The sequence below is a fragment of the Acanthochromis polyacanthus genome, chromosome 9, assembly GCF_021347895.1.
Source record: "Acanthochromis polyacanthus isolate Apoly-LR-REF ecotype Palm Island chromosome 9, KAUST_Apoly_ChrSc, whole genome shotgun sequence".
NCBI lineage: Eukaryota > Metazoa > Chordata > Actinopteri > Pomacentridae > Acanthochromis > Acanthochromis polyacanthus.
Genome location: NC_067121.1, coordinates 16,138,818 through 16,164,359, shown reverse-complemented (window position 1 = coordinate 16,164,359; position 25,542 = coordinate 16,138,818). Strand labels below are relative to the sequence as shown.

General features: G+C 39.8%; 1 protein-coding gene across 24 annotated transcripts in view; it reads left to right on the top strand.

The window, feature by feature from the left end:
- The window catches only part of LOC110957580 (receptor-type tyrosine-protein phosphatase F), a 185,782-nt gene that overhangs the window by 66,112 nt on the left and 94,128 nt on the right, over positions 1–25,542 (top strand). For all 24 annotated transcript variants that reach the window (XM_051953723.1, XM_051953727.1, XM_051953722.1 and 21 more), the window contains exons 2-4: positions 6,211–6,385; positions 18,423–18,568; positions 19,515–19,656. In XM_051953723.1, coding sequence (XP_051809683.1) covers positions 6,286–6,385; positions 18,423–18,568; positions 19,515–19,656 — 388 coding nt within the window. In that variant the 5' untranslated portion in view covers positions 6,211–6,285. The remainder of the gene's footprint in view (positions 1–6,210; positions 6,386–18,422; positions 18,569–19,514; positions 19,657–25,542) is intronic.

Here is a 25,542-nt window from a genome sequence, read left to right as displayed (position 1 = left end):
AAATCCATTTACCTTATATCCATGGATTGAGCTAAGCCCAACAACTGCCTGTGTTTGACCAACTATTGATCCATGCAGCCCTGTATTTGCCAGTCTTTCTGCTCACATGCCTTCACTCTGTTTGTCTTTTGCTGGCTGAGACGAGGCTTTGTGCCCAGGGGGTGGTTGTGGTGGGAGGGGGATTGAAGTCCTCTGCTTGGTATGAAGAGGAGGGGGGAGTCCATGCCTTCTGTGCTGCCTGCCTAGTCATTTTATGGCACCATCTGTCAACAAGCAAACCGTCAAGTGGTGACGTCTTAGCTTATCTTTCTTGCTTGACAGTGTGAATTTCCTTTTGATATATATGCACATCTGCTGTAGAATCTCAGTGTCTCAGTTTATATTGCAAATTTCGTGTGCGGCCATGGTGCAGATTTGCTGTTAATTATTCAGTTATTCATTTGAAGAACTCTCTAAAATGTAAACAAAAACATAGGATTTATAAGCCAAATAATAATCCTAATCATGCTAATGCCCATGATAGAAATGTCAGCTTAATCCAAGATGTTGGGATATCAACACATTGGATGGAATTAACATAAAATGTCAAAATTTACCATCAGTTTTCCACACAATAATTCCTTAGAAATAATAGTGTTTATTGCTTAGTATTTGTGAGACGTCCATGGAAGTTTAACATATTTTTAATTTGACTTTATGGTTCTCTGAATATTTCATTGTGATTTTCAAACAGAACTTATATGGCTCCTAAAATTTGATACCTTTTTTCAGAAAGCTGTTTTATACACTCAAGTGGTCCAGGTATGCAAAGCATTTCTTTTGTTTGATGAATGTCTGTTTTACATTGAGCCTGCTTTTTGATTTATTGCAGTCCTTTTGCCCAGCGCTTTGTAGTACAAGCCATTTTCTTCCTCCTCTGCAGCTCGACAACCTCAATAATCACTTTTCAATAAATTCAAATGGAAGTGGCACTCTGGTATGTCTCTTCTACTCTGTGTAATACATATCGTGTAATACATATCACCTTTCATTCCCAGATTGATTTACAGCTGAAAAGATTGGTAGCCCCTCAGAGGTAATTGTAAATTCCCACTTCAGTGGAAATTTATGGTGGTACTTGAGTTTTGTTAAATGTTCACTCAACCAGACTAAATGCCAGTCGACATTGTATCATATGGGTAAAACTGATATGAAATGGTCTTTGTATTCTGTTGAGAGCGAGTTAGTGCCTGTATCTGACATTAGCCGGAGCTTGGTGCTCGTCCAACCCTCATACGTCATAAATTATACCATGCGTCATGAATACGTGCGAAGTTACAATGTGTTATGGCATAAATGTCTGAATACATTTTACATGGCGGTAATATTACTTAATGATCAAACTTTGTTAAATTAACTACACAAAGGGTTCCTTTGAGTGATCCCCATGGGCAGACACTTTACTCTTGTGATTTATTACATGAGTGCTTTCATTGTAGGTCAGCATAATCAGCTACTCCCTACTTTCTATTGCCCAACTCAAGGAAGTGCACTCATCTGTTAAAGGTGTCTTTCAGTCTCTCAATCTTGTGCTCGGCAGTAAAGCGTTAACAATTAACTTTGTGGAATCCGCTTGTAAACAGAAGTGCTTTCAAACCCGATAGGTCACAGAACATTACCCTTTGTTAGGTGAGTTTCAGTGCAGTCGCCTTGTTGCAGCCCTGTAAAAAAGACATGCACCATCAAGTCTCTGGATATGGCAGGGCTTTTGGAGTTGAAAGGAAAACCTAATTTGGTTACTTTACACTTTCATTTTACAATATGGGGCTCACCAGCTTGCAGTAATTCTCTCAGGGTCTTGTGGTATGTGTTCACTGCTGAGGTAAAAAAGGAGCACAGACTTGTGAGGGTGAGCCTTCTAGGGCATGGAAAACTAATCAAGGGCCAAAACAGTGCTGTTGAAATTCTGCTTGTAACTGTGTTTATGGAGCCGTTGCAGGCTGCGCCAACACAAACCTCTCTGGTCTGGGTTTATCACCCCCAGAGACGGCCATGATTAGCTCCCCACACTGCGAGCCATATATCTCAGCTGTCCCACCTCCCCGCGCTCAGGATGACCCATTAAATAGAGGCAGAGAGAGAAAGAACATGAGTAGGAGGAATGGAAACGACGGAGAGCAGAAATGCTACCTGTAGTTAGTCTAATAGTAGTGTTTACACAACCTCGGCGCTCTCTCTGCGCAGCTGTCTTGCATTGTCTGTCTGTAGACTGCCTCTTCTGTACGGGTAGCCACTCCCTTGCCACACACATATGTCGGGGGTAATAACTTGAATGACAGGCACCTAATGTGGGTGGAAAACAAGCAAACAGGAATGGTGTGTACTAGGTGTGTATGTTTCCCTCACAAGCTCTGTTGTCCTCCGCAGTTTACCGTTTTCGAAGATCCAGTCCCATTGTTCCCTTGTTAATTACTTCACTAAATCTCTCACTCTTCTACCTATTGTACAGTTTGTATACAATATTTTGTATATGTCACTCTGTGTTACCGAGAACTCCACAAACACTTAAAATTCCAAAGCTGAGTGAGTGAAGGACATTAGGTTTAGAAGTAACTCTACTTTTTTATAATTTCAATAACCTCTTCTTCTCTATAATGCTTTCTTTGTGTCAAAGCAGGATGTTGCAATCACCTCTCTGTATAGGATACAGGACATATTGAGGACCTAGTGATGCACAATAAATTGTGTTCAGGTTGGCTCAAGACCGTAGAGTCGCCACCTACACCTCAGATTTTGTGAGCTAATCTAGGAAAAGTCTGGGGTTGTTGTGAATAGTGTAGATTTGAAATTATTCAACACATCTCCTTTTTTTCCATGTTATAGGTGGTAATGCTACTTTCCTACTTCAAGATGCCTTGCCATGGATAATTAGCCAATTCTGTGTTTTCATTTACACAGTCTATTTGCAAAAACAATTCTGCTGTCTTCAAACTTAGGTCACGTTGATATTTTCTGTAATCTCTTAAATTAAAAGGCAATCAGGTTCTAACCTAGAATGTTTTGCTGTGAGGTAACAGTCCTTACCACTACACCTCTTTTTTGAGTAATTGAATGTTGATTGATAATGCTTCCAATTATTGTGGAAGAACTTGTTCAAAATTTTCATCGCTAATGCAGAACGTTGATATATGTTGTGACATTATAGTTTACGGAACATTAGCACTTCAATTTCAGATCATATTAATTTAAACCTGGCAGTGGAGCTGTAAAGCAATTTAACTCCAGAATTCATTCTGACTAATTATTGTGAATATTAATTAAAATCTCAATCACAATCTGAATCATCATTTTGCCAATGATTACGCACTGCTCACTCTCTCTCTCTCTCTCTCTCTCTCTCTCTCACACACACACACACACACACACACACACACACACACACACACACACACACACACACACACACACACACACACACACACACACACACACACTACGTCCTACTAATAGGCACACAACAGGCTTCAGAATTAAATTATTACCAGGACAGAAAGATTCACATATACTCTCATATGGGCAGACATCCACCCCTACATGTTCCCACTGTTTTTCTCTCGCTCTCCCACATACTTGCAAACAATGTCTTCCTGTGTGCTGAGCCACTTGCTCAGATTTTGGATCACACTGCACCCTTTCCACGTTGGTGCCCTATCCTTTTCTCATTTGCACCACCGCCACAACACAAATGCACATAGTGGCAACTGTTGTCCCAGCGTATTTGTGTGCTGCTGGGAGGGACCAAGCTGCACTGGGATAAATAAGTAGCTAAATAAATAAAGAATAAGCCTCGCTCTAGGAATTTGTCTCATTGAAGATGAAAAGCATCTGCCTCTCTCTGGCATCTGCTGTGAAAGATATCCCTCCACCGCCAAGGCTTTGGAGCACGGTGAGTAGCCAACTCTATCAGCCTCACTCGCTCCCTCTACCCGCCGACATGAACCAGCGCAGCACTGACGTACATAGAAATGAGTGTCAAAACAAATTTGCCAGCCAACAAACTTGATGTGACTTAAACTCATTTTGCAAAGCTAACTTGAGGTATTAACTTGAGATAAAAATGGAGTCTAAATGTCTTTAATTCTGGTTGCAGAGTGGGGGTGTGATAAAGTTCTTTGGCACCCTGAGCAGTGTATTTGTGTATCTTTTTCTTCCCCTGACAGCTGCAGCTTAACACACCAACAATAACCTGCTTTGTCATTACCACTGAAGGTGAAGACACCGAGTTGTTACCAGAAGTTTTCATTATTTTAGCTGCCCATGTGGGTGTTTCTCCAAACTCTACATGCAGGGTGGAATATGACAGAGTTTGATACGATCACAGCTTGGTCTTGCAAAGATGATAGATGATGTTGACTGTACACACACACACTGTCTGGAAATTCTTTCAATGCAAGGTGTGTTCAGAATTGGAAACTGACTTAGCAGACATGAAAGCCCTGGGGCACATTCCTATAACTGATGAACAGTGATGAAAAACTAGCTGTCAGTGCTACCTGTCTGCATCTGTGCCCAGGTGAGGCACCACCTGACTCACACGCAGCGTTCCATTACCACGTTTCACTCATCCATGCCTGCTTTTCCATTGCCAAATGACTTGTCGAAAGAGGTTAAAGCAGAGCTCCGCGGAAGAAAAGGAAACTATTGAAGTTTTGCTTTGTTAAGCTTTCTGCCTAACAGAATGTTTTCCGTGGTGTTGTTTAACAAAGAGGGTGGTCGAAGAGGTGCCCAGTGTATGCGTTTTTCTGTGTTTCCACCCGCATTGAAATAGCCACATGAGTAATGGGCTGCTCAACACCTCCACAGGCTTAAGAATGTTCTTTTTTTCCACAAGATACTGGAGGCATTGTGTTCCTGACACTCTAACTTATTTAGCTGAACTGAATAGACTAAAGCTGACCGGCCACCCAGCAAGCCTCTAGGTATTCCACACTGTGAAGAACACTCTTTCCTCTCACAAATATCAGCAATCAGTATTGTTCAGTCAGCACTGTACAGTAGGCAGTGAGATTGAACAGATCAGCTGAGAAGGTTTTCCATTCAGTTCCAACAGGCCTCTTTTAAAAGCTTTGTACGGAATCATTGTCAGCATGCTCTTGACAAAAGCGGACTCACTCTAAAACTTTAAAAACTTTTCTCATTTTAGCTCTTTTTTTCCTGACGTCCTCTGAAGATACTGCTTTAATTCCATCAAAAGAGAGATATCTATCCTTACCATATTTTGGTCTGCTTTACGGCATTATGATTACTCATCACAGATGGCCATGGGCAAGAGAGTATGGATGAGAAATTTACTTAGCTCAATTTATGAGGATACACAGTTACTTTATTTGTAATAGCATTTGACATTGAAACTGGAGGCCATAGCAAACTTTGGGTCATATATCGGAGTCTTAGTCAGCTGACTTCATCAGTTGTTCCCTACACTAAATGTAATTCTTAAAAAGACAAGGCATCAGTTTTTGCGTAGTTTCACAAGAGCAGTCTTTGTGATGCTTTCTGTTTTAAAGCTGCAGTCATCATGGTTCATTTGTGGTACACCTGCTGCTGCTTTGTTGACCAACCATGCCTCCCATGGGATGTGTAGTATGTTAAATGTTCTACGTATGCATACATGTTGTCATTTTATGAGATCAAGGCACTTTGTGTGATTTGAAACCATCTGGAAGACACAGTCACAATTTCCTAATGGGAAGCATTAAGTGGGCAGTGGTCCTTGGGGAGTTCTGTTTAGGAGGTCCTCTGGGTTCTTAGCTGATCCCCATTGTGAGATGGTGACTGAGAAGCTTAAGCCTGCTGCCTCACAGCTTCTTTGTTCTTGTTATTTTTTCCTGTAATTTCTCTTTGTAGAACTGTCCTGCTTTTGTTTTCCAACGCTTCTGCTGATGTAGTTTGCGTGCTATATTCACTCCACTTGTATTTCCTCTGCCCCGAGCAGGATTTGTTGTGGGTATTAGGTGCCTTGTTGATCGTGACCAAAGATTTCCACTGTTACGTGTTGTTGTTTTCTTACAAGTACACAAAAATGCTGTCTCTTTTGGTTCTGCTCTGCGACTTGCTTTTGATATTTCTGTTTTACGGTGTTATTATGCTCATTCAAATATATGCAAGTATATAGTGAGGTGGAATACTAATGTTTCTGTACCCTTGTTCTGCATGTGTTTGCTCTCCCAGGTGTTAGTCTTTGATCCTGTCAGAGTGGGACGTGTCTAGCAGGGGACTGAGGAGGGAGCAGTGCCAACTTGGAACATGGTGCATAATATTCACCTGGCAGTGCCCCTCCTGCCCAGATGGGCGTTGCTGTTCCTGCTTCTACTCAGCTGCGTGGTGTTCTCCTCTGTGGCAGACAGTAAGTAACTTCATTCGCCTATGAAGTTTTGCCTTAGCTCCATCCCCTGAAAAGACAGCTTCATGTGTGTTTTGACAATAACAGCCTTTCAGCCTCTCATTTTCTGCGCATATAGTAAACATTGCACGCAGTGAGAGGTTAAATAACAAATTTGTTCAGAATATTTTCACATGTATACAGATTTCCAGTGAGAAATTCTCTTTATTTAAAAGGATTACATTTATTTTCAAGTCTGATTTAACGCAATACATTGTTGTACATTAAGTAAATATATTATGTGTGTTCACTGGAGACATGCTTTCGTACTGCTCAGTGTATAGCTTCACATAAAAAGAACACAGATTATATTTCATGTCTTTGGTGGGTTCCAAAAAACAAAAATAGCTGCTTGTGTGAGGATCCATCGCCCTCTGTGGCTGGTTGTCAGTCTTACTGACAGTTTTGGCTGGAAGAAGCCACTCCAAGAGATGTGTCACTTTTGCTGCACTGTTTTGTGTAGGGGGCAGCCAACACGCACTGCCCTGCCAAAGATGGGGTCAGGGACAGAATTAATTCAACACATGACCTCACCTATAGTGCTGCCATAGGGTCACTGTAATTCAATTATACCCCATCCCCCTCTGTTCCTCTACCCGACAACAGCAACGTCTCTGTCCTTTCAAACATGTATCAAATAGGATTTGTCTTGCTGTACCCTTTGCCTTTTCTCACTCCGCCCTGTGTTGTCATCTTTGTCTCTCAATGTGTGTCAACTTTTGCACAGTATCGCCGGGAACCTGACCTTGCAGAAAAGTTTTGCAATCCTGTCTCTTTTCCTGTGGTCTGGCAAGACTGTCTGGGCTTAATTGTAATTTGATCAGACCAATTCAAACCTTGACTGGAACAGTAGTGCTGAAGAAAGAAATTAACCATGTGTCCCTCTGCACTGCATTCAACTTCAGACATGTATTCAAGTCTGCTTGTTTTTCCCATGCAACAAAAATATTGCATCCTACTTTATAATAACTCTAATATAAACAGTCACTTAACAACTTGGATAAAGCATTAATAGTTGAAGATTAATTATCTGAAAGAATGTATGTAACTCCAAGAGAATTTCTGTTTGTTCTATAAATATCTAGCTTAGCACTCTTTTCAAGACAGCAAATGGAATCTGTGATCAGTAATCAGTTTACTAGTTGTGAAGCTTGTTTTCTGTCATATTATATCATGATCTTTTATACTTGCATTTTTATAGCCACCCAGAAAATGAACAAACTTAATTCAATTGCATGTGCTTTTGAAGATCATTAATGTACGTGTCAAGATATTCTATTAATGCGCTGAGACTGTCAGATGCCTGATGCAGCCCAGAGTTTGGATGGGGCTTGATTGTTAAACTGTGCTGATGCTATGCTGTCTACACTCTGTGCTGACATATGGTGCAAGCAGAGGTGAATAATAATAATATACTAGATTCCAAAAGTTATTTAAGATGATTTAAATATTCTGTCATAGTTGTTTCTCTTCTGACTTTGTTTGCCATTTTACCATTTTTCCAAACAACACAGAGGTATTTATGGACACAAAATTGATGTGTGTGTTTTACTGTGCTCATCCTATGAACAATGAGTTATTGTGTAACACGGAGCCACTTGTTGAACTAGTGTTTTTGTTCTCTGCCTCTCAGTCTCCATGAGTGCAAGATTGCCCAGGTCTCTAATTTCACTGATCATATAATTTACAGATTAAAATGCAGAGCCAAGCATTTTAATTAACGGACAAAGATAGTCTGATTTAACAAGCTGAGACAAGCCTTCTTTGACTGAAGATAGACCCAAAAATTATATAGGAATTGGGGGCACAAGAGAAAATATGCTTAAAAAGTCAGATGCCTTAGAGAAAAGCCTGGCTCTGGTCTAGTCTGGTTAACCTATGGTTGTAGTATAATTTAAGCACATATAGGAAAAGGCCCAGAACTGCTATTTCCCAGACTGCAAAGCAAACAGACATAGAATTAAAATAAGACAGTTGGGGGGCAAAAATAACACCTACCACTAATGGCAGGGTTGTGCGCATTTTGTGCCTTTAATTTGTATGCAGCCTAGTTATGTGAGCTTGATAGTTCTGGTTTGGATTTCCTGTATTACAGGGCAGACACCAGACAGATATTATAGGTGGGGTGCCTGGCAAGTTTCTGATTATATTGGTTCAGACTGGTGTCCTTGTATTCCCCTTGAAAAAAGTTAAGAAAGGCAAAAAAACCACTGGTGGCTCACACATAAAACATATAGTGTTAGGCCATGCTCTTATATAAAAAGTGTAGGTTATTGTCTTTACAGCGCATTGTTTCCTGGTTTAAATTGGCTACATTTCAAGGTAGTTGTCATAAAGTTTCATTGGCTTAAGCTTAAATGGTACAATTCATCATGATTTAGAGGCACAAATAAGTACAAGAAGCCCTCCAGCAGCACTGTCAGTGTGATAGCCCTGTGACATCATTCATCTTATATCATCATTGAGTGGGGACACAATGCAGTGTGATTACTCCGAGTGCTGATCACAGACGTGCCATCGATCCCCAGGGAGCTCGGCCTAATCAACTAGCTCTCTAAACAGCCTCCTTGTACACAATAGGACAGTGTCCCACAAGGTCAGCCTCAAAGTCATATATAGCCAGCACTTAAATGTAATGGTTATCTTTTTGTAGTGCTGTCATTGTGAGTTATTTCATTGGCTTTAATAAGCTTTTGATGTATGTGTCTCCTCCCGCTCCTCTCATGTTATAATCTTGGTAGTCTTTTCATGTGAGGTAAGGCAAGATCACTGAGGCCTCCTTTGTACCCAGGTCTGCTCTTTTCACTCCCAGTGGCAGGAAGATTACAATGGCACCATAATTAACTTAATAAGATTAAAACAACTTTTTATATCAAGTCACTCCCTCAATGTTGCAGCTCTTTAGTGTCATGTTTTGTGATCCCCTGTGTATCACTAATAGGTTAATGGTAGTTCATTAGTTCTTCAGACAGTTTCTTTGCCATTGTGTGTCTTTATTGTCCATGGTTAAACCGTAACAAAACTTTCCCATGGAGCCCCAATGCTAAATATTTACTGAATATATACTCTTTTATTTAAACAGACATATCCCTGATAATATAACAAAGTTAATCAGAAATTCAGGAATGATTGAAAAGCCTTTAAATCAATGTAATTTGCCATGTATTTCATGAACCTATAAGATAATGTTTGTAGACTGATATGGCAATAACTAAAGCTCCTACAATGGAATGATGTAATGGAAGTGCCAGAGTGATTTGGAGATCAGTGGCCAGATGGGGGGTTGGAGGGCTGGAAATTGGATTGTATTTTTAAGTGTCCATATGGTCACCCAGTTCAAAAAAAATCTGACAGGGACAGAAATTGATTCTTGTTTAATTAAAAGTAACCATATCCACCTTGGAGAGCCACTTGGAGAGTAATGCAGTTAGCACACAGCTGTGGTCCACACACATCATACAGACAGGCACTCTGGCAAAAAGACTGAGGTGGAGGGAGAGCTGAACAACAGAGGAAGTAATGTATGTGAGACCAGCATCTGCAAGATTAAATGTTGAATGTGGCATTTCAGAGGTTGGAGAGATTTGGTGGGAAGTTGTTTTCATAAGCCCGTGCAGCAATGTCAGGATGGAGAGGGAAAGGGTCATCAGAGGTTAATGATGTGAGATTAATGGTTTAATTAGGCAGCTCAATAGCAGGGCCAGAGGCAGTCACCCAGACCCTCTGCTGCATCCCAGTTTTGGCAGTGCCACAGGAACTGCCAGTGTCCTTCCAGAAAAGGACAAATAGAGGAAAGAAATGTCAATTCTCTGTAATAGTCATGTCTTTATTGGAAAAAAATACTTCAGTTACTACATAATAATATTCCGCTATTACCAAAGATAAAGGAGTAAATATGGACTTAATTTGTGTTGAGATGTGTAATGTGATCGATATTAGAAACATAAAATGATGCCCATACACTTTATTAATTCATTTATGTGGTGCATCATCAGATGGTGAGATGGGAGAAACTCGAGATAGCTGGCACTGGGTTGGACAGATTTAAGTAACTCGCAGGTCCACTGTCACACACCTGTGTATTGCTTACTTTTGGAACACCCTAGTAAATGAATTTAAAGGCATTTAGAACAACACAAAAATAATGTGGACATGCAGCAGAATAAAAAATGATTTGGATCTCAAGTGGTATCTATTTCATAGGTAAATGGTCACCTTAGCTTTTCCAAGAAACTAAATTAGAAGTAATGCAACAAAGAGCATGATGGCACTTCTAAAACCAGAATCTGTATCTTAGCATGATTCAATTCCCTCTGAATTTTGGCTAGTGGAGAGTTTACTTAAGACCTCCAGGCTGTGTGGGTGAGAAGATGGGAACAATTGGATCCTTTTAGGGTCTCAGAGGGAAGGTTAATCTAGGGGAGGCAAATTAATGAGGTTAGTCAGGATGTAAGGGGGTGTGTGGTGATGGATGATGAGCTAACCCCAAAATGGGATCTTTGAAGAAGCTCGGAGCCATCTCGGCAGCTGAGCCCCCTATCCAGCATCCCTTGGGATCACTTAACACACTTAACATTTTCCCCACATTGGTGTTTTAAATGTCATGTTGTGAGCCAGGATAGGACTTTGCCCAGCAGCGTTAACAAAGCCCCCCACCAGTTGCCTTAAACTCCTTCCATGCTCCGGCAGCAATTTTAGAGACAAATTTGGATCTCCCTTACAAAGATGGCACACTCTAAACTTTATTACACATTCAAGCTGCATACAAAATGTACTTTTCTCCCTTTGTATTTTGTTTTGCATGCAAGTGTCCCCCGATTGACACCCACACATGCCTTCAAATGCAACAATCAGTCGTTTTTCACTGTTTCAAAATGGGAAAACCACGCAGTTTCATGACAATGAAAATGAGAACATTTCATCAAATGAACTAAATGAACATCGGAGGTGATGTTGCCCCAGGGTTATGCAGATGAGCTGTGCAGTTCAGCTGACACATTAGCAGACTTTTCTTTTGTATCAGAGCCACACGAATAAAGCACTTGTTCACTGGAGACAAGGCGCGATAGGGAATTTTACATTTGCATTGTCCACAGATTTGGAGACGACATGGTGAATCTCCAACCAGCAAGGATCATGGTTGCACTGAGGAAACCAAACCACAAAACATGCACAAATTTAAATAAAAACATCCCTCAAAAAAATAGCATCCCCAACATAAATCATTTTATCTTCAGAACGCGTAACAAAGAAATCATCATGGAATGTCTGCCTTTATCTAATGTATGTTAAAAGTATCCTTAAGGAAACAGTAGGTTGAAAGAAGTCACAGATAGTGAATCATCTTTGACTATGTCTAGGCTGGGCACCAGTTTAAATACCACAGGTAATATAACACCTCAGACTCCCAATCGTGTGATAACAGGAACACCCACATTGTTACCATCAAAAAGTAGACAATGAAGCCTTTATCTGTGCATATTTTTAAACAGTTGCTTTAAATGCCCACTCCTATAATCAGTTACCAAAGCACATTCTGCTCTTTTTTTTTTCAAATGTCATATATTGACTGACAGTCCAGAAGAGAGAGAGAGAACAAGACTTGAGAGATGCCTCCCTGTTCATAATCGGCTTGAAAAGATGAAAGCCATTACATTAATGTTGCTCACACTGGGAAAAGAAGAGTGAAGGGTAATTGCACTTAGAGTTCTTTTTCTTGTCCACTGTCTTGAATAATTCAGAGAAGGCTGGAAGGCCTGATAGAAAGCTTGTCTTTGTGGTCTGCGGGGATATTGAAAGTTAGATGTTCTTCTTTTCTTTTCTCTCCTGTTAGTTTAGACATTTTGTCCTAAGTACAGTGTCTCAGTAATGATGAATCAGATTGCCCTTACCTTAAGTTCTGATAATGCTTCTACAGCTCTGCCAATCTCTGTACACCATACTATCATTCTAAAAAAATACTCTCTGATTTCTGTTATTGTAAGTTATTGCAGTGTAAACTGACTATGAATGAGTCAGGGAGGACAGTGCATGGAAACTGAACCATCCAGCTAAATACTATAAAATATGGCAAGAGATTAGTTTATTTTGACTTCAGGGTCCTCTAGATGTGAAGTGACAATGATAAACACTGAGCTTTTGTCTCCCACAAAGTCTTAGCTAAAGATATTGATGCCAAATTACCAGAGCTACAAAACCGTCACACATTATGTCTTTCATCTTACTATTTACTTTTAGTATTTCACAGTGACAGAAATGATGTGATGTAATTGACGCTAGATGGATTAATTGATTCATGAATCAGCAGAAAATTAATTACCAACTGGTTTCAGTATCACTTTTTAACAAAAATGCTTTAACATTTGCTGGTTTCAGGTCATCAGATCTGAGAATTTGTCTTTTTCTTCCATCACAGTAAAATTAACCCATTTGGGTTTTGCAGATATTTCGTCATATAAACAAAATGAATAAGTGATAGAATAATCTTCTGATTATTGATAACAAAAAAATCACTAGTTGCGACCCTAATTGATGCAAGAAGAAGAGGTGGAGCTGTTGCACTATTGATTGCACAGTGACACTTGTCCTTCTATCTTTTCATGTGAACTCAATTTGTCAGACTTCAATTTCAAAATTTAAACCTCTAGAATTAAAATAACACATTTTAACCTGTAATACAATGACCAAGTGGAGAGATTATGGGAAACAAATAACACAATGCTCCTTGGTGTTTGACTGTAAAACAGAAGTGCAGATAGCAGACGTGATGTTTATTGGTTTAAACAAACAGCCTGAAGTGCTGTTGACTTTATTGGGGTAAATAACTTGCAGGGGAGGCAGCTTTATATGGAATTAATTGCAAACAAGTTGCCTGCTAATGGCCTGAAAAGACCTTAATGGAAGTATTCCATTAAAACAACCAGTGCTGATACCATCAGACAAATTTCCACTAAGTGTTGCCTCATGAAAATGATAACTTGCTAATCCATTATTAATAAGAATTAATGGTTTTCTTTCTGCCGTGTGTTTATCGATCCCTGATACTCTACACTACAGAGTAGCTCTCATTGGGCACTCTGGCAGGTTTGGGAATACACTAATTGTTAGCCACACAAGTGCCATTTACACGACTCTCCCTGCTGTCTCTGCATTTATTACAAACTCATCTCTGAGGCACCCGACAAGGGATAAAAGAGAAAAATATCTAGCTGCTTCTGAAAACATTGTATAGTGACACTGCTTTGTGGACATCAGAACATCGAACAACTATGTGTAACTACACATTTTAGACAATTGTTTTCTGTTTTCTTCTATATATTGGGTACCTCTGCTCTGGTTTTTGACAGTTAGTTACTGTGTACCTGCAGGTATTGACAGGTGATCTGGTCATCCATTCTAACATTTGGAGATCAGTCTCGTGAAAAGTACCACATCTGTTGCACTACTTGAGTTCAGGAACCCCCATACCTTTATTCTCTTTTACAACCTCAAACCCCACAAATACTGCTGCAGGCTTGAGGTTAACTGACAGAAGTCAATCTCATACACAAAGCAATCAGTATCCTTTAGGCTCCTCAGTGTTTTTAAAAAAAAATATGATCTATGCAGATTTGCCAGTATCCTGCATTCAGAGTCAAATCTGCCAGAGCATAAATGTGCATCTTTCTGGTTTTCTATCAGTGTCAGACTTTAATGACCATGCAGTACACTATGGCATACATAGTTATTGCTATGAATTACTTCTGACTACTAATAGATTAGACCAACACTCTACATTGCATTTTTGCATAAAGCATTTAAAGGATTTGCATTCATTTCCCTAATAGCCTTACAATTTATTTACAGTTTATTTGGTAATGAGGTCAATGTCTATCAGGATATGTGACAGCAGACAAGAAACTCTTATTAGTAACACAAAATAAGAGCAGGAACATTGAGGGTTTTTCATTTGTGTGTTTTGTGTTTTGCTTTGATTAATTCATTTATTCCATTCATTAGTAACAACATGAAAGGCTTTTTGTTCCAATAACAAAAACTTGTTTTTATTTCTCCACCACCAGCCATGCTGCTACTTGTGTACAACACTGCTTTGCATGTAGATCACTTTTTGATCCTTCTGTTGCATTTATTTGATAATTAAAACACGTAGTATAAATGACTGAGTAATAATCCAGATTTTTGCCTAAGATAAATCAGTTTCGGTTTTACATGATAGTAATTAGCACATTGTTGTATTTTGGCAAATATGTGGCAACTATGAGGTATTCAAAAGCTGATAACAGCAACCCCTAATGTCTGGCATTGTGCAGCACTTTCTAACCATTGCCAGAGAGAAGAGAGCATGCATTAAAGCGTTGTCAAAATAGGAGTTTTAAATGTAATGTATCAAAGCATAGAAAGACTGTAACTCAAAGCTTGCAGTCAGTGGCTGAGAGAGGGATTTGCATAGGTAGGCTTGTGCGTTTTCCACCTCTTCCCTGCCATTGTTTTCATGTGACAACTGCCTGCCAGCCAGGAAAATGGGACACATGCTAGGAGAAAAAGGTTGAGTCTGGATTTTGTCTCTCTAAGAAAAGAACTGACAAATCCAACAGTTTGATATCCTCACCTGCCAATGGTAGCACTATGACAGAAAAACATGAACTAATGTTCTATTTTGGACCATTAAGCCCGTCTATCAGTCAGGAGTTTAGGGTCATCACAAATCTTTTTGAGACTCTGTGTTTGGATGAGATGTTTGGTGAGATACGAATTAACAATGGACGCCACCAAATTTGCCCTAGTTTAACCTTTGAGTCCCAGTCAACTTTTGAAATTCAGGGGAAGCTTGTTTAGAAAGATTAGTATGGGAAAAGCCTAAGATCTAGTGGTTCTTGTCTTAAATGTTTCTGGCAATATGTAAGCTTACATCCTATAATTTGAAGCATGTGCAGAGAACTGTTTTAATGCTGTCTGATCCTCCATCTGAGCATCAAAGTGAAAAGCGTTCACATCAGTTTAAATGGAACTGCTATGGACAGATGTTCACAGAAACTCTTGGAAGTCATATCTGTATAATCAGGTCTTGAGGATTCCAGCTCACCACCCATGCACACACTGATACATGCTCAGACATACACTCTTAATGCTGATCAGGTTAGAATCGTTAACGCAGCTCTCCCACTGCCACCTGCAAATGTGTCACAGTCCCATTCTGATGCTTTAGAAGAGGACTTATTACCACGCAGTTGCAGTCCAAATCTTGCCTCTGAAAGAACCTGGACCAAAATGTCATTCAAATGTCAGGTGGGTTGAGGGACTATGTCAGGGTCACAGGTCACAGTTGGACTGACATACAGTATGTGTGGTTTTGCTTTGCAGTGCCAAGCACGCATAACTGCCTACTGACACACTGAACTACACTCTACTGCAGTACATTCTCTTTGGCATTGTTAGCTTAATTAGCTTTAATCTGTTATGCTTTTTAGTCAGTAAACGTGCAGTACAGTGCTACTATCCATATGTTACATGACATTTATGTACTCTATTAGACTGGCCAAAATATATCATTACTGTGAACGATGGTATCAGTGTATTTCTGTGCTGAGTTGTGCCGGGACAGTTTAGGGTATTAACTTCAGTTTGACTGATACTGTATATTAATGTTAATAAGTGCAACTGTGACGCTGTTATCTGCATGGTTATCTTAATTCACTTGTGGCACACAGATACTTGTCAGACACTTCAATTTACAAGTCATTTTTTAAAAGGGATTACAACAAAAAAACATACAACTATCACCCAGAACATTAAAACCACCGACAGATAAAGTGAATGATATTGAGCATCTTGTTACAATGCAGTTTTCTCCAGAGAAACCTTGGACCTAGGCATTCAGGTGGATGTTATTTTGACATGCAAGACTCACCAAAACATAGTTTGACACGAAGTAAACCCCCTCCAAGGGAAACAACATTCGCAAACAACAGTGGTCTTCCTCAGCAGTACACTGTACCCCACCACTTCACCAAAACTGACCAATAAGAGTTTGAGGAACATGATAAAGAACACAAAGTGTTAAACTGGCTTCCCAGCTCCTCATATCTTAATCTGATCAACTATCCATGCCTTGCACTAGAATAAGCCTGATCCACTGAGGGCCCATCCCTCAGCCCACAGGATGCAAAGGATCCACTGCCAGTGTCCCAGTGCCAGACACCCTCAGAGGCCCTGTGTCCCTGCCCTGACAGGTCAGAGCTGTTCTGATGGCACGAAGAGGATATTAGACAGATGGTTTTAGCGTTGTGACTGATTAGTGTTTATTATTAGAACCACATTACAGATCTTGTATTTTTGCACTATACAATACAATTTGCTGTTTGAGTATTAAATGTAAGTAAACGGCTGCTCTAGATTTTTTTGTGAACTCTCAAAGACCTACTGTACAATTTGTTTCTAGCATCACCAAATGTTACCTTGAATACATATTGCCTGATCTTTCAACCATTGTCTTACTTTGCTTTATTTAGACTTGGTAATTTATTTAACTGCTTAGACAGTCTTTGTGAAGCTACAAATATTTTTTTTATTCAAATGAATGATCTATTATGTTATTCTTATACTGTTTTTATCCGATTTAAAGTTATTAATTCGTGTCAGGAACATCAGGAAAACTTGTTCAAAAATTCTACTAAAAAAAAAAAAAAACTACTGAGTTGAAATAATGTAAAAAAAAAAAATCCATTTAAGTTCCCAGGAAAAGTTGACTCCATTATGCAGAGGTGTGTGTCTTCTTCCAGCCAGTTCCATTTGGATGTGTGTAAAGATATCACATCACACTGTGAAAGATGTATGCACACTTCCCTTCTTGCAGGCCCACATTAAGCCTTTTATTGTCTATTGCTCGAAGAACGTTTTGCTGCTGTTTTGTCCTAAAGCAAGGCAGCCAGCACCACCTCTCCTTCTCTGGCCAAGGTAGAACTTAGTGTGATGATGTAACAAATGGACTAGGACCCCTATCCACATTCAGAGGAGGTATAATGTTATGCAAACTCTTTTCATCAATGTTGTATTAGAAGACATAAAATCGAGAAGAGCGGTGGCAGCTATTGCTGGATTTTCCCCAGCGCGTGCTCAGTGAGGGGGGCTGGCGTCTCCTCTGTGTACACAGCATAATGATTTACCCCTTTGTGCATGTCTCCATGGGGCAGTTTGCTCGTCTGCGGTTTAGGTGTTCCCCACTCCTTTTAATGACTCTGGAGATGAAACATGAGCTGACAGAGCCAGTAATAAGGACGTTGTGTCATGTTGCTGAAGCTGGGATTATGCACGTCTGTGACTGTAAATACAGCAAAAAGCGTGGTGGCTGTAGCATGGAGCTAAGGTGTGCTCAGTGTAGCATCATGTCAGCTTTGACAGGCTGTCAATGAAACACACACTCTGTTGAACTATTCACAATGATCCTGGGTGTGGTGCTCCGTAAAACCCTAAAGGCAAACAGGGCAAGCCACTGTTAGAAGTGTTTTAAATAGTTGTCCACAGTGTTGTTGTAAACACACATCATCCAGGAAGTCCTAAACATATAGAGAATGAAAACATAGCAGCTGCCTTGTTTGGATTTTGGGAGATACCAAACAGTGTAAATGCCTGACAAACGAAATTGGCAATGTGAACATTAAACAACCTAATTAACCGCCAAAGTGTCATTTTTGTGGGTGAGCGTTTTCAAATTCTGTGTCAAAACAAAAGTGAGAAACAGGATACCTTGACAGGTGAGCACACAAGGCTCGGTGTCTGCCACAACTAAGCTGCAGGTGTGCATAACAAGACCTCTATGGGTTTTCTAATGGTTGCCTATGAGTAGTGAAGGTGATACCCATAGATAATCAAGTTTTACATGCTAATGTAGCATTAACAACACCTTCACTCTCCCTTCTGCTCTCCTTCTCCCTTGACTCTCTACTTCTTTTCCTGTCTTTAACTTCTTTCCCTCCCTCTGCCCCCTTTGCTTCTTCTTCCTCAGGCTTGCCAAGTTTTGTCAAATCCCCTGAGGACCAGACAGGTATTTCGGGTGGAGTTGCATCATTTGTGTGCCAGGCTACCGGGGAGCCCAAACCGAGAATTACCTGGATGAAGAAAGGCAAGAAAGTCAGCTCCCAGCGCTTTGAGGTGAGCATTCATGCATGACTTTCAGTTCTCTTAACAATCTCACACTCAACTACATGCACACACACCACACAGGCAGGAACAAACACAAGGTACGTGACAAAACATTACGGGCTTGGGGAGTAGACTGTTTTGGTACCCCACTCTCATTAAGACTGATGCATGCACACATGCATGCACGCTTGCAGCATTCACAGAAATTGCACACTTGCATAGCACACACAATGAGGAGCCATGTCACTGAGCATCATACAACCTCTTCTCTTCTCCAAGACTAGACATGCCCCCTTCTCTTTAATCTCCCTCCATCTTGAATTATATAGTCCGCTTCATCTTTTTCCATCTTTTCACACCCATCCTTTCACTCTGCTATATCATCTCTGGCCGTACACCCCGTTGATGTATTACTTGATGTATTTCCCCTCCCTTTTTTTAAACCCATACGAATGGATGTAAATGACTTACTTTGAAACTCTTGTTCGGTCTGACCACATTTTCCTTACAACATAAGTGTACTAGCTGAAAGGGTTATTGGTTTATGCTCTCAGCTGGTATTACCTAATGAGATCATTGTTAAAAGTTGTGTTGTATGTCACTTTTTTTGGATATGACTTCATGTTACCACTCACTCTAAACAGCATGATTGATTGTCATTTAAGTCTAAAAGGACATTTGGACAATTTTTTTTTTGACGTTTGTCCTTTGTTCGGAGAACAAAAAGTCAATTTTGAAGCAAGACATGAAAGTACCGACTTAAAACAACTGAAAAATGCAGCAAAACTGGAAATTATTTTTTTTCCTCTTACACATCAGAAACACAATAATCATGAAAAAACTGTAATCTGAAGTAGCCATTGCTTTTATTTATATTTTCAATAAGGTGATATTCATGACAAAAAAAGCCCCTATAAAACATTCTTGTCCTTTTGCTTTGCTGTGGCTCTCCCAGGTGATTGAATTTGATGACGGTTCGGGCTCCGTACTGCGGATCCAGCCACTACGCACACACAGAGACGAAGCCATTTACGAGTGTACAGCCACTAACAGTGCTGGAGAGATCAACACCAGTGCTAAGCTCACAGTGCTTGAAGGTAAGATAAGTCTTTTTTCTTGCTTGATTTTTCTCTCCATCTTGCTTTTACTCTCATTGTTTTTTTTTTGTAAATTGTTCTTTTCCTGCTGCTAGTGCAGTGAACCTTTTGCTCCAATATATCCAAAAGCAAATCTACTTTAATAATTCATACATAAACATTTGCAAACTCTGTGGATTCCTGGTTTTGGTAGTGTCATGGATGAGCAAAAAGACTACAGTATATCTTAATGTAAACTCCACAAAGTGAAAAAAAATGCAAGGATTGCATTTTTAGATTAGATAGCATACAGTTAAGAAAATGTATGACCTGGAATCTATTTATTTTAATAAATATTGTCTTTTATTGGCTGTACGGCAACGTTTACTTTGCCTCCTTCTCTCAACAAGTTACTTAGCCGGTCTACATCCTCTACCAGAACATATCAGTGTCATAATCAGCTAAAAAAGATAAGCAACTGTAAATACCAATTGGAAAAATATATGAATTAAATTAACATTTTTAAATCTACAATTACCTGCCTGGCCATAGAACTTCAAGAAAAAGGCTTCACGTGGTCATAAACAGTTTTTAGATATCTGAGTGTTTTACACATGTAGGAATGTCCTCCATGCCTGCAAGCCAGGTTGACCTCCATGGACCTCTTTTCCCTTCTCGTTCATGGAGTTAATGTATCTGATTTATGTGGACAGAGGTTCTGCACCTCTCTCTGTGCAGCCTTCCATATCAATGAGCTGTGTGCATGAATTTCTTCTTTAATTGATTATAATTTTGTCATGTGGGTGCAAGTCACCACAGGAGTTGATTTCATTAGAAACTTTGAAGAAAAAAGCTCCAGAGCTAGCCAGAGGGAGGATTAAAGCCGTCTATAGCCATTACAGTGGCATTAACGCAGATCCCCTCTCATTCAAATGCAGCCTTTCCATCCCCCGTTTGAATCCCATTTTTCTTACACCCACCCTTTCTTTTTTCTCTGTCCACGCTGATTTGATGATATCATCGACTGGGCTTGCATAATCTTCCCGAAGGGATTTTTCTTCAGTGCAAAGAATGGTTCTCTTTTTACCCCTCTTTTGCGCTATATTTGAAGAATACTGTTGCCTGCACAAACAAACAGCACGAACATGACATGAAGCTCACATGATTGAAATGAGACTAATTACGGTGTTCGTGCTGGGGCAGCCAAACAGGACACCAAGTTCAAATTCCCTCTGTTAATGAAATAAAAATGGACAACAGTCTTACTCAACAGTGAGCAACTGTTCTCACCAGCAGATGTGCAGTGCCTTAAATTGTCTTCTCTCTGTGATCCTGTCCTCAGTGTCGTAGCTGCTAAACCCATCAGACATGTACCATATCATGCTTTTATCTTGTGGGCTTCACTAGTCTTATTTACTACATTTATTTTCAAGTTACTAGACTTGAAAGTTACTAGACCCTAAACAATGACAGTGTTTTTGGTTATTCTAAAATGAAAAGTTACATTTCACCTTGCTTGGTGTTTAGTTTTCATAATACACACCAACCTAATGCTATAATGGAGCAATATTCTTTGATAATATTAAACTGAGTGACTAAGTTGCTTGTATTGATATCGAAACCTGAGTCCACAGAGGTTCATTGTTTTGGTCACACAAACCAACACAATGTAAGTTCATGAACAACTCTGGACAGCTGCTCACAGCCTATATACTCAAACAAGCCTCTACTACATTACCTGCCCAGAGTGAAATGGCAAGCAGCCAAAGTAAGCGAGCTGCTGCTGAAGTTGAAGTCTTTGTCAAACTTTTGGCAGACAGATATTTTTTTCTGAATGTTTGCTCCAACAGGACCTTTCCAAGTTGTTTCTGTATGAGTTTGAAATAAGCAAAATCATGTGAGGTCTTTACAGTATAAAGCTTGAGTCTTTTTACCCGTTATTGTTAGATAAAATGTCTTCATATAAATTGAATTGTGAATGTTTGACTTGGATTTATTTGTTGCAACCTAGTTAACAGTGAGTGTATAATTTAGTGTTTACCAGCATACATCAAATTGCAAAAGTTAAGGATTAAAAAAAATCTAATTTTTTATTTAATGCAGTAGCAGATGTTGAGGAAGAACAAAGCCACACATCATGTTTAATCTAAATAACTCCTTGAATCTGGTTGTCCAGAAGCCTTAAGATGGGCTTGACTTGCCCTCAAGTCTACATACACCACACACATTTATGCATATTGACTAACACAAACACACTCAGTACAAATGTACATACCCTTACAGAGCAATGACGTCAGCTCTGCTCTATATTTAGACTATTGTTTGTAGCCTAGTAATACATCAAGTTCATATCAGCAGCACTACACACGAAAACACTGGGGCAGTACCAAACAGATGGAGACTAATGATCCTCCGCCTTAATGGGCCACTGGTAGCCTGAAGGTTTGAGAAGTTGGTCTCACTTCAGAATGTAGCTTTTTCACATCTTGGATCAAATACTAAAAACTGGAGTAGTGGTCCTTGAGCAAGGCACAGAACCAGTAAAGCTGCTGAGTGAATGCAACTCTCCCAATGTGGCTGTGTAAAGAAAAATTAAGCTGAGCATCACTGAAAGTCGTGTCACGTCTCAGTCAACCTTTACTGAATAAATAGAGGTTGAAAAAGTGACTTCATAAGCAAAAACGTCCTGTTTTTGCATTCCAAAAGAATAACTCTCATGCTGCCCACAAGAATTAAAGTACGTGCACATGAAGTTGTCATAATACATTTGAGTGTCCTCATCCAGAGAGGCAGCGAGAATGGTAAAGTCATTACAGCAATAAGTCGATCTGGATTATAGGTTTTAGCAGAGCATAGGAAGGTCGAGCATTAATTATGATTATTTCATATACCGGCTCTTTATTTTGTTATGCCAATCCTGCAAAATATGGATTATGACAGCCATACCAGTGCAGCTTTACACATGCTTTCAGTATTCTCAAAGGAGGGCTATACTATGTAGAGGAGAGTATTAATATTCAGGAGTGCATTATAGTGTCCAGATCACTTCACTTGCTTGTTTTTAGCTAAATTCAGTGACTCCACATGTATTTTGTGTCAGTAGTGTCATCGTCTTACGTAACACCAGGGGACTTGACTTCAAGAAATAAATTTGTGTCGTTAAAATTGCAACTTTATTGTAGGTTGACCTCACTGGCAGTCTTTCAATGTGGTTGCCTCAAAAACTGTTAAATATTGCTCAAGACACATTTTAATATATGTTGTATAGAAAATTCAGGTTGTACAGAAATAAATACACTTGTCGTGGACTTGCTCTTGGAGATCTCTCAGCTGATGCTATGTTATGTGTTGCTCACCTATGAGGAGTTGCAAAGGCATGTGTTCACACTGGCCAAGTCTGGCATTAGCACTTTTGCAGTCATGAGTCTCAAGTCACTCTGTAATTCTGTCACGCTGTAACAGCCCTGCTTTTTGTTCGTCGCAGTTCTCACGCTCCTGCCTAAGAGGTCGCACCACGGAGACTTACATACAGACCCAAAGTCAGCTTAGCCATTCCTCAGTGTGTGTGCGCGTGCGTGCATGTGTGTGTGTGAGAGAGAGAGACACAGAGAGAGAGAGTGTGTGTATTGTATGTCTGAGCGTTATGGATAAATAACGATGCAGACATTGGTAAGACCAGAGGGGGAAGTGTGATTGAAAAATATTATTGCAATCTTTCGTCCTCCTTTTTCTCACCCTCTCTCTTCTTTTGTGTTTCTGCCCTATGATCTCTACATCTTTTGTCTCTTTGTAACTCCAAATATCTCACTTCCACCTCTCTATCTGTCTCTGTGTTGACCATAGTGGACTACGGTGTGGTGGTGGTGTGACGTTGTAGTAGAGTAGTATAAAGAGATGACCGGAGGGAATGATGACTCATTACTTGGGTAACGATGCCAATGTTCTGACCTTGAGCGCCCCCCTTGAATTGCATGCCTCAGTAAATGTCCAGGTAAATGGTGCTTGTCTCTGTGATGTATGAAATAAACTACTGCTGACCAGAAAAGACATCTCTGCTCACATCAGTCTTAAATGCTGTCTGCTGCCACCTCTTCATGTCAAGGCAGTATTTCATACTTTCATTGCTGTTAACATTTGATGAGGATGTAAAATGTAAAATGCAATGACTCACATCAAGAAATGACTCAGGTGGTGTCAAAACCATGTCATAACACTAATGGTGATGATAAAACTGACATGGCTTTTTTTGCAGCTGGAATTTTCCCTGAAACCAGACCCAAATTTAATGAAAGTGACTCAAGCAAAAATCATAAAATTGTACAATTTCAGGTGGCTTCTATGAGCAGCCAGGCAATTGCAAAATTAACAAGTTCTGGGAAAGACCTACAGCGAAGGAGATTTAGTTGGAAATAAGTCATATTGGTGAAATTTTTAATAAAAACATTCTAAACAAATATCTAATCAGAGTTGATATATGAAAGGAAAAAAAACACTTTCCAAACATTACCGCTGCTTTTATTCCTTTACTAGTGTGAGAATGAAGTGGCTCACATCACTGTTTGCTCTGCAGTCGTTCTATATTTCTAAATCAAAGTGTCTTAAAAGCGAGAAACCTTACCTACAGCTTGTTGCTGCCATTAGTATTAATCAAATCTGTCAAATCTCAGGAAAATGAAAAATACGGCTGCCTATCTGCTTCAGCTCACCCACTGTAAGTTTCTCTGGCAATAGTTTCAGCAATATACATCCAGGATAATATTATACAACTAAGCAAAATGTTGAGCAGATGTGAGTTTCCTGTGATTCAAGAAGATTCCTTAAATATAAGCACTTTGGGTTTGGGTTGACTCTGGGTTTCTTTTTTCTTGTACTGGAGAACATTGTCTTGTCCTTTGGGAAACAGCGGACCTGTGTCAAGAAAGGAGGAATGTTATCTAATGGAACCAGATCAAAAGCCTCATCATTACCAGAATCCTCCACTGTCAGAGCATGAATTAGACAGGGTCTCCTTCAGACCAGAAGTTTTTTGAAGTTCCCTTCAAAAAACCTTCTGAACATGTAAAATGAAGAAAAAAGGTAATTTTTTGGAAAGGTCAAGTAAGAAATATGTAAGGACTTGAAGCTTCTGCACTGGATAAAAAGCAGTCCCTTGCTTGGTGAAAACATGCCAAACATTGAACTTTGACTGACAAAGCTCCTTATACGTAATATTAATGGAGTTTGGACCTATGAGTCATTTTTATGCCTCTTTAATTACCTCCGCCAAGGAGGTTATGTGACACCCGGCGTTTGTCTGTCTCTCTGTCTGTCTGTTAGCAATACAACTCAAAAACGCCTGAGCAGATTCAGATGAAATTTTGAGGGGATGTAGACTATGGTAAGAGGAAGGGCTGCTTTAATTTTGGTGGCAATCTGGAAAGGATTCTGGATCACTTTGAATTTTTTAGTATGTTTTAGTATGTGGTCCAAAATATGACAAAAACATCATAGGTTAGTATGTCATCCAACAAATTGGAGCAAGGTGTCCAGATAGCTCAACTGGTTAAGAAGGTGATTCGTAAACAGAACTGTGTCAGAGACGCAGGTTCGGTTCCAGCTCATGATCCTTTACTGCATGGGTTTCCTGTTTTCCTCTCTATCCTTGGCGGAGGTCTGCACTCTCTGAGTGCTTTTCTAGTTTCAAAATGGAAAAGGAGGCCACTATTGTGTTGAAAACACATCAGTTTTTGCGCATAGTTTGAAAATGTTTAAAAACAGAATTCAGTACAGGGTCCCAGCTTTACTGCACTGACTGTATTTAGTGGTCTTATGTTTGGTGTCAGTAAACAAATTACAGTCTCACCAGTTAGAAAGGGCCTTTATTTGCTTGCCATGCATTATAGTCCCTGGTGCAGAGGCAGAAAATGA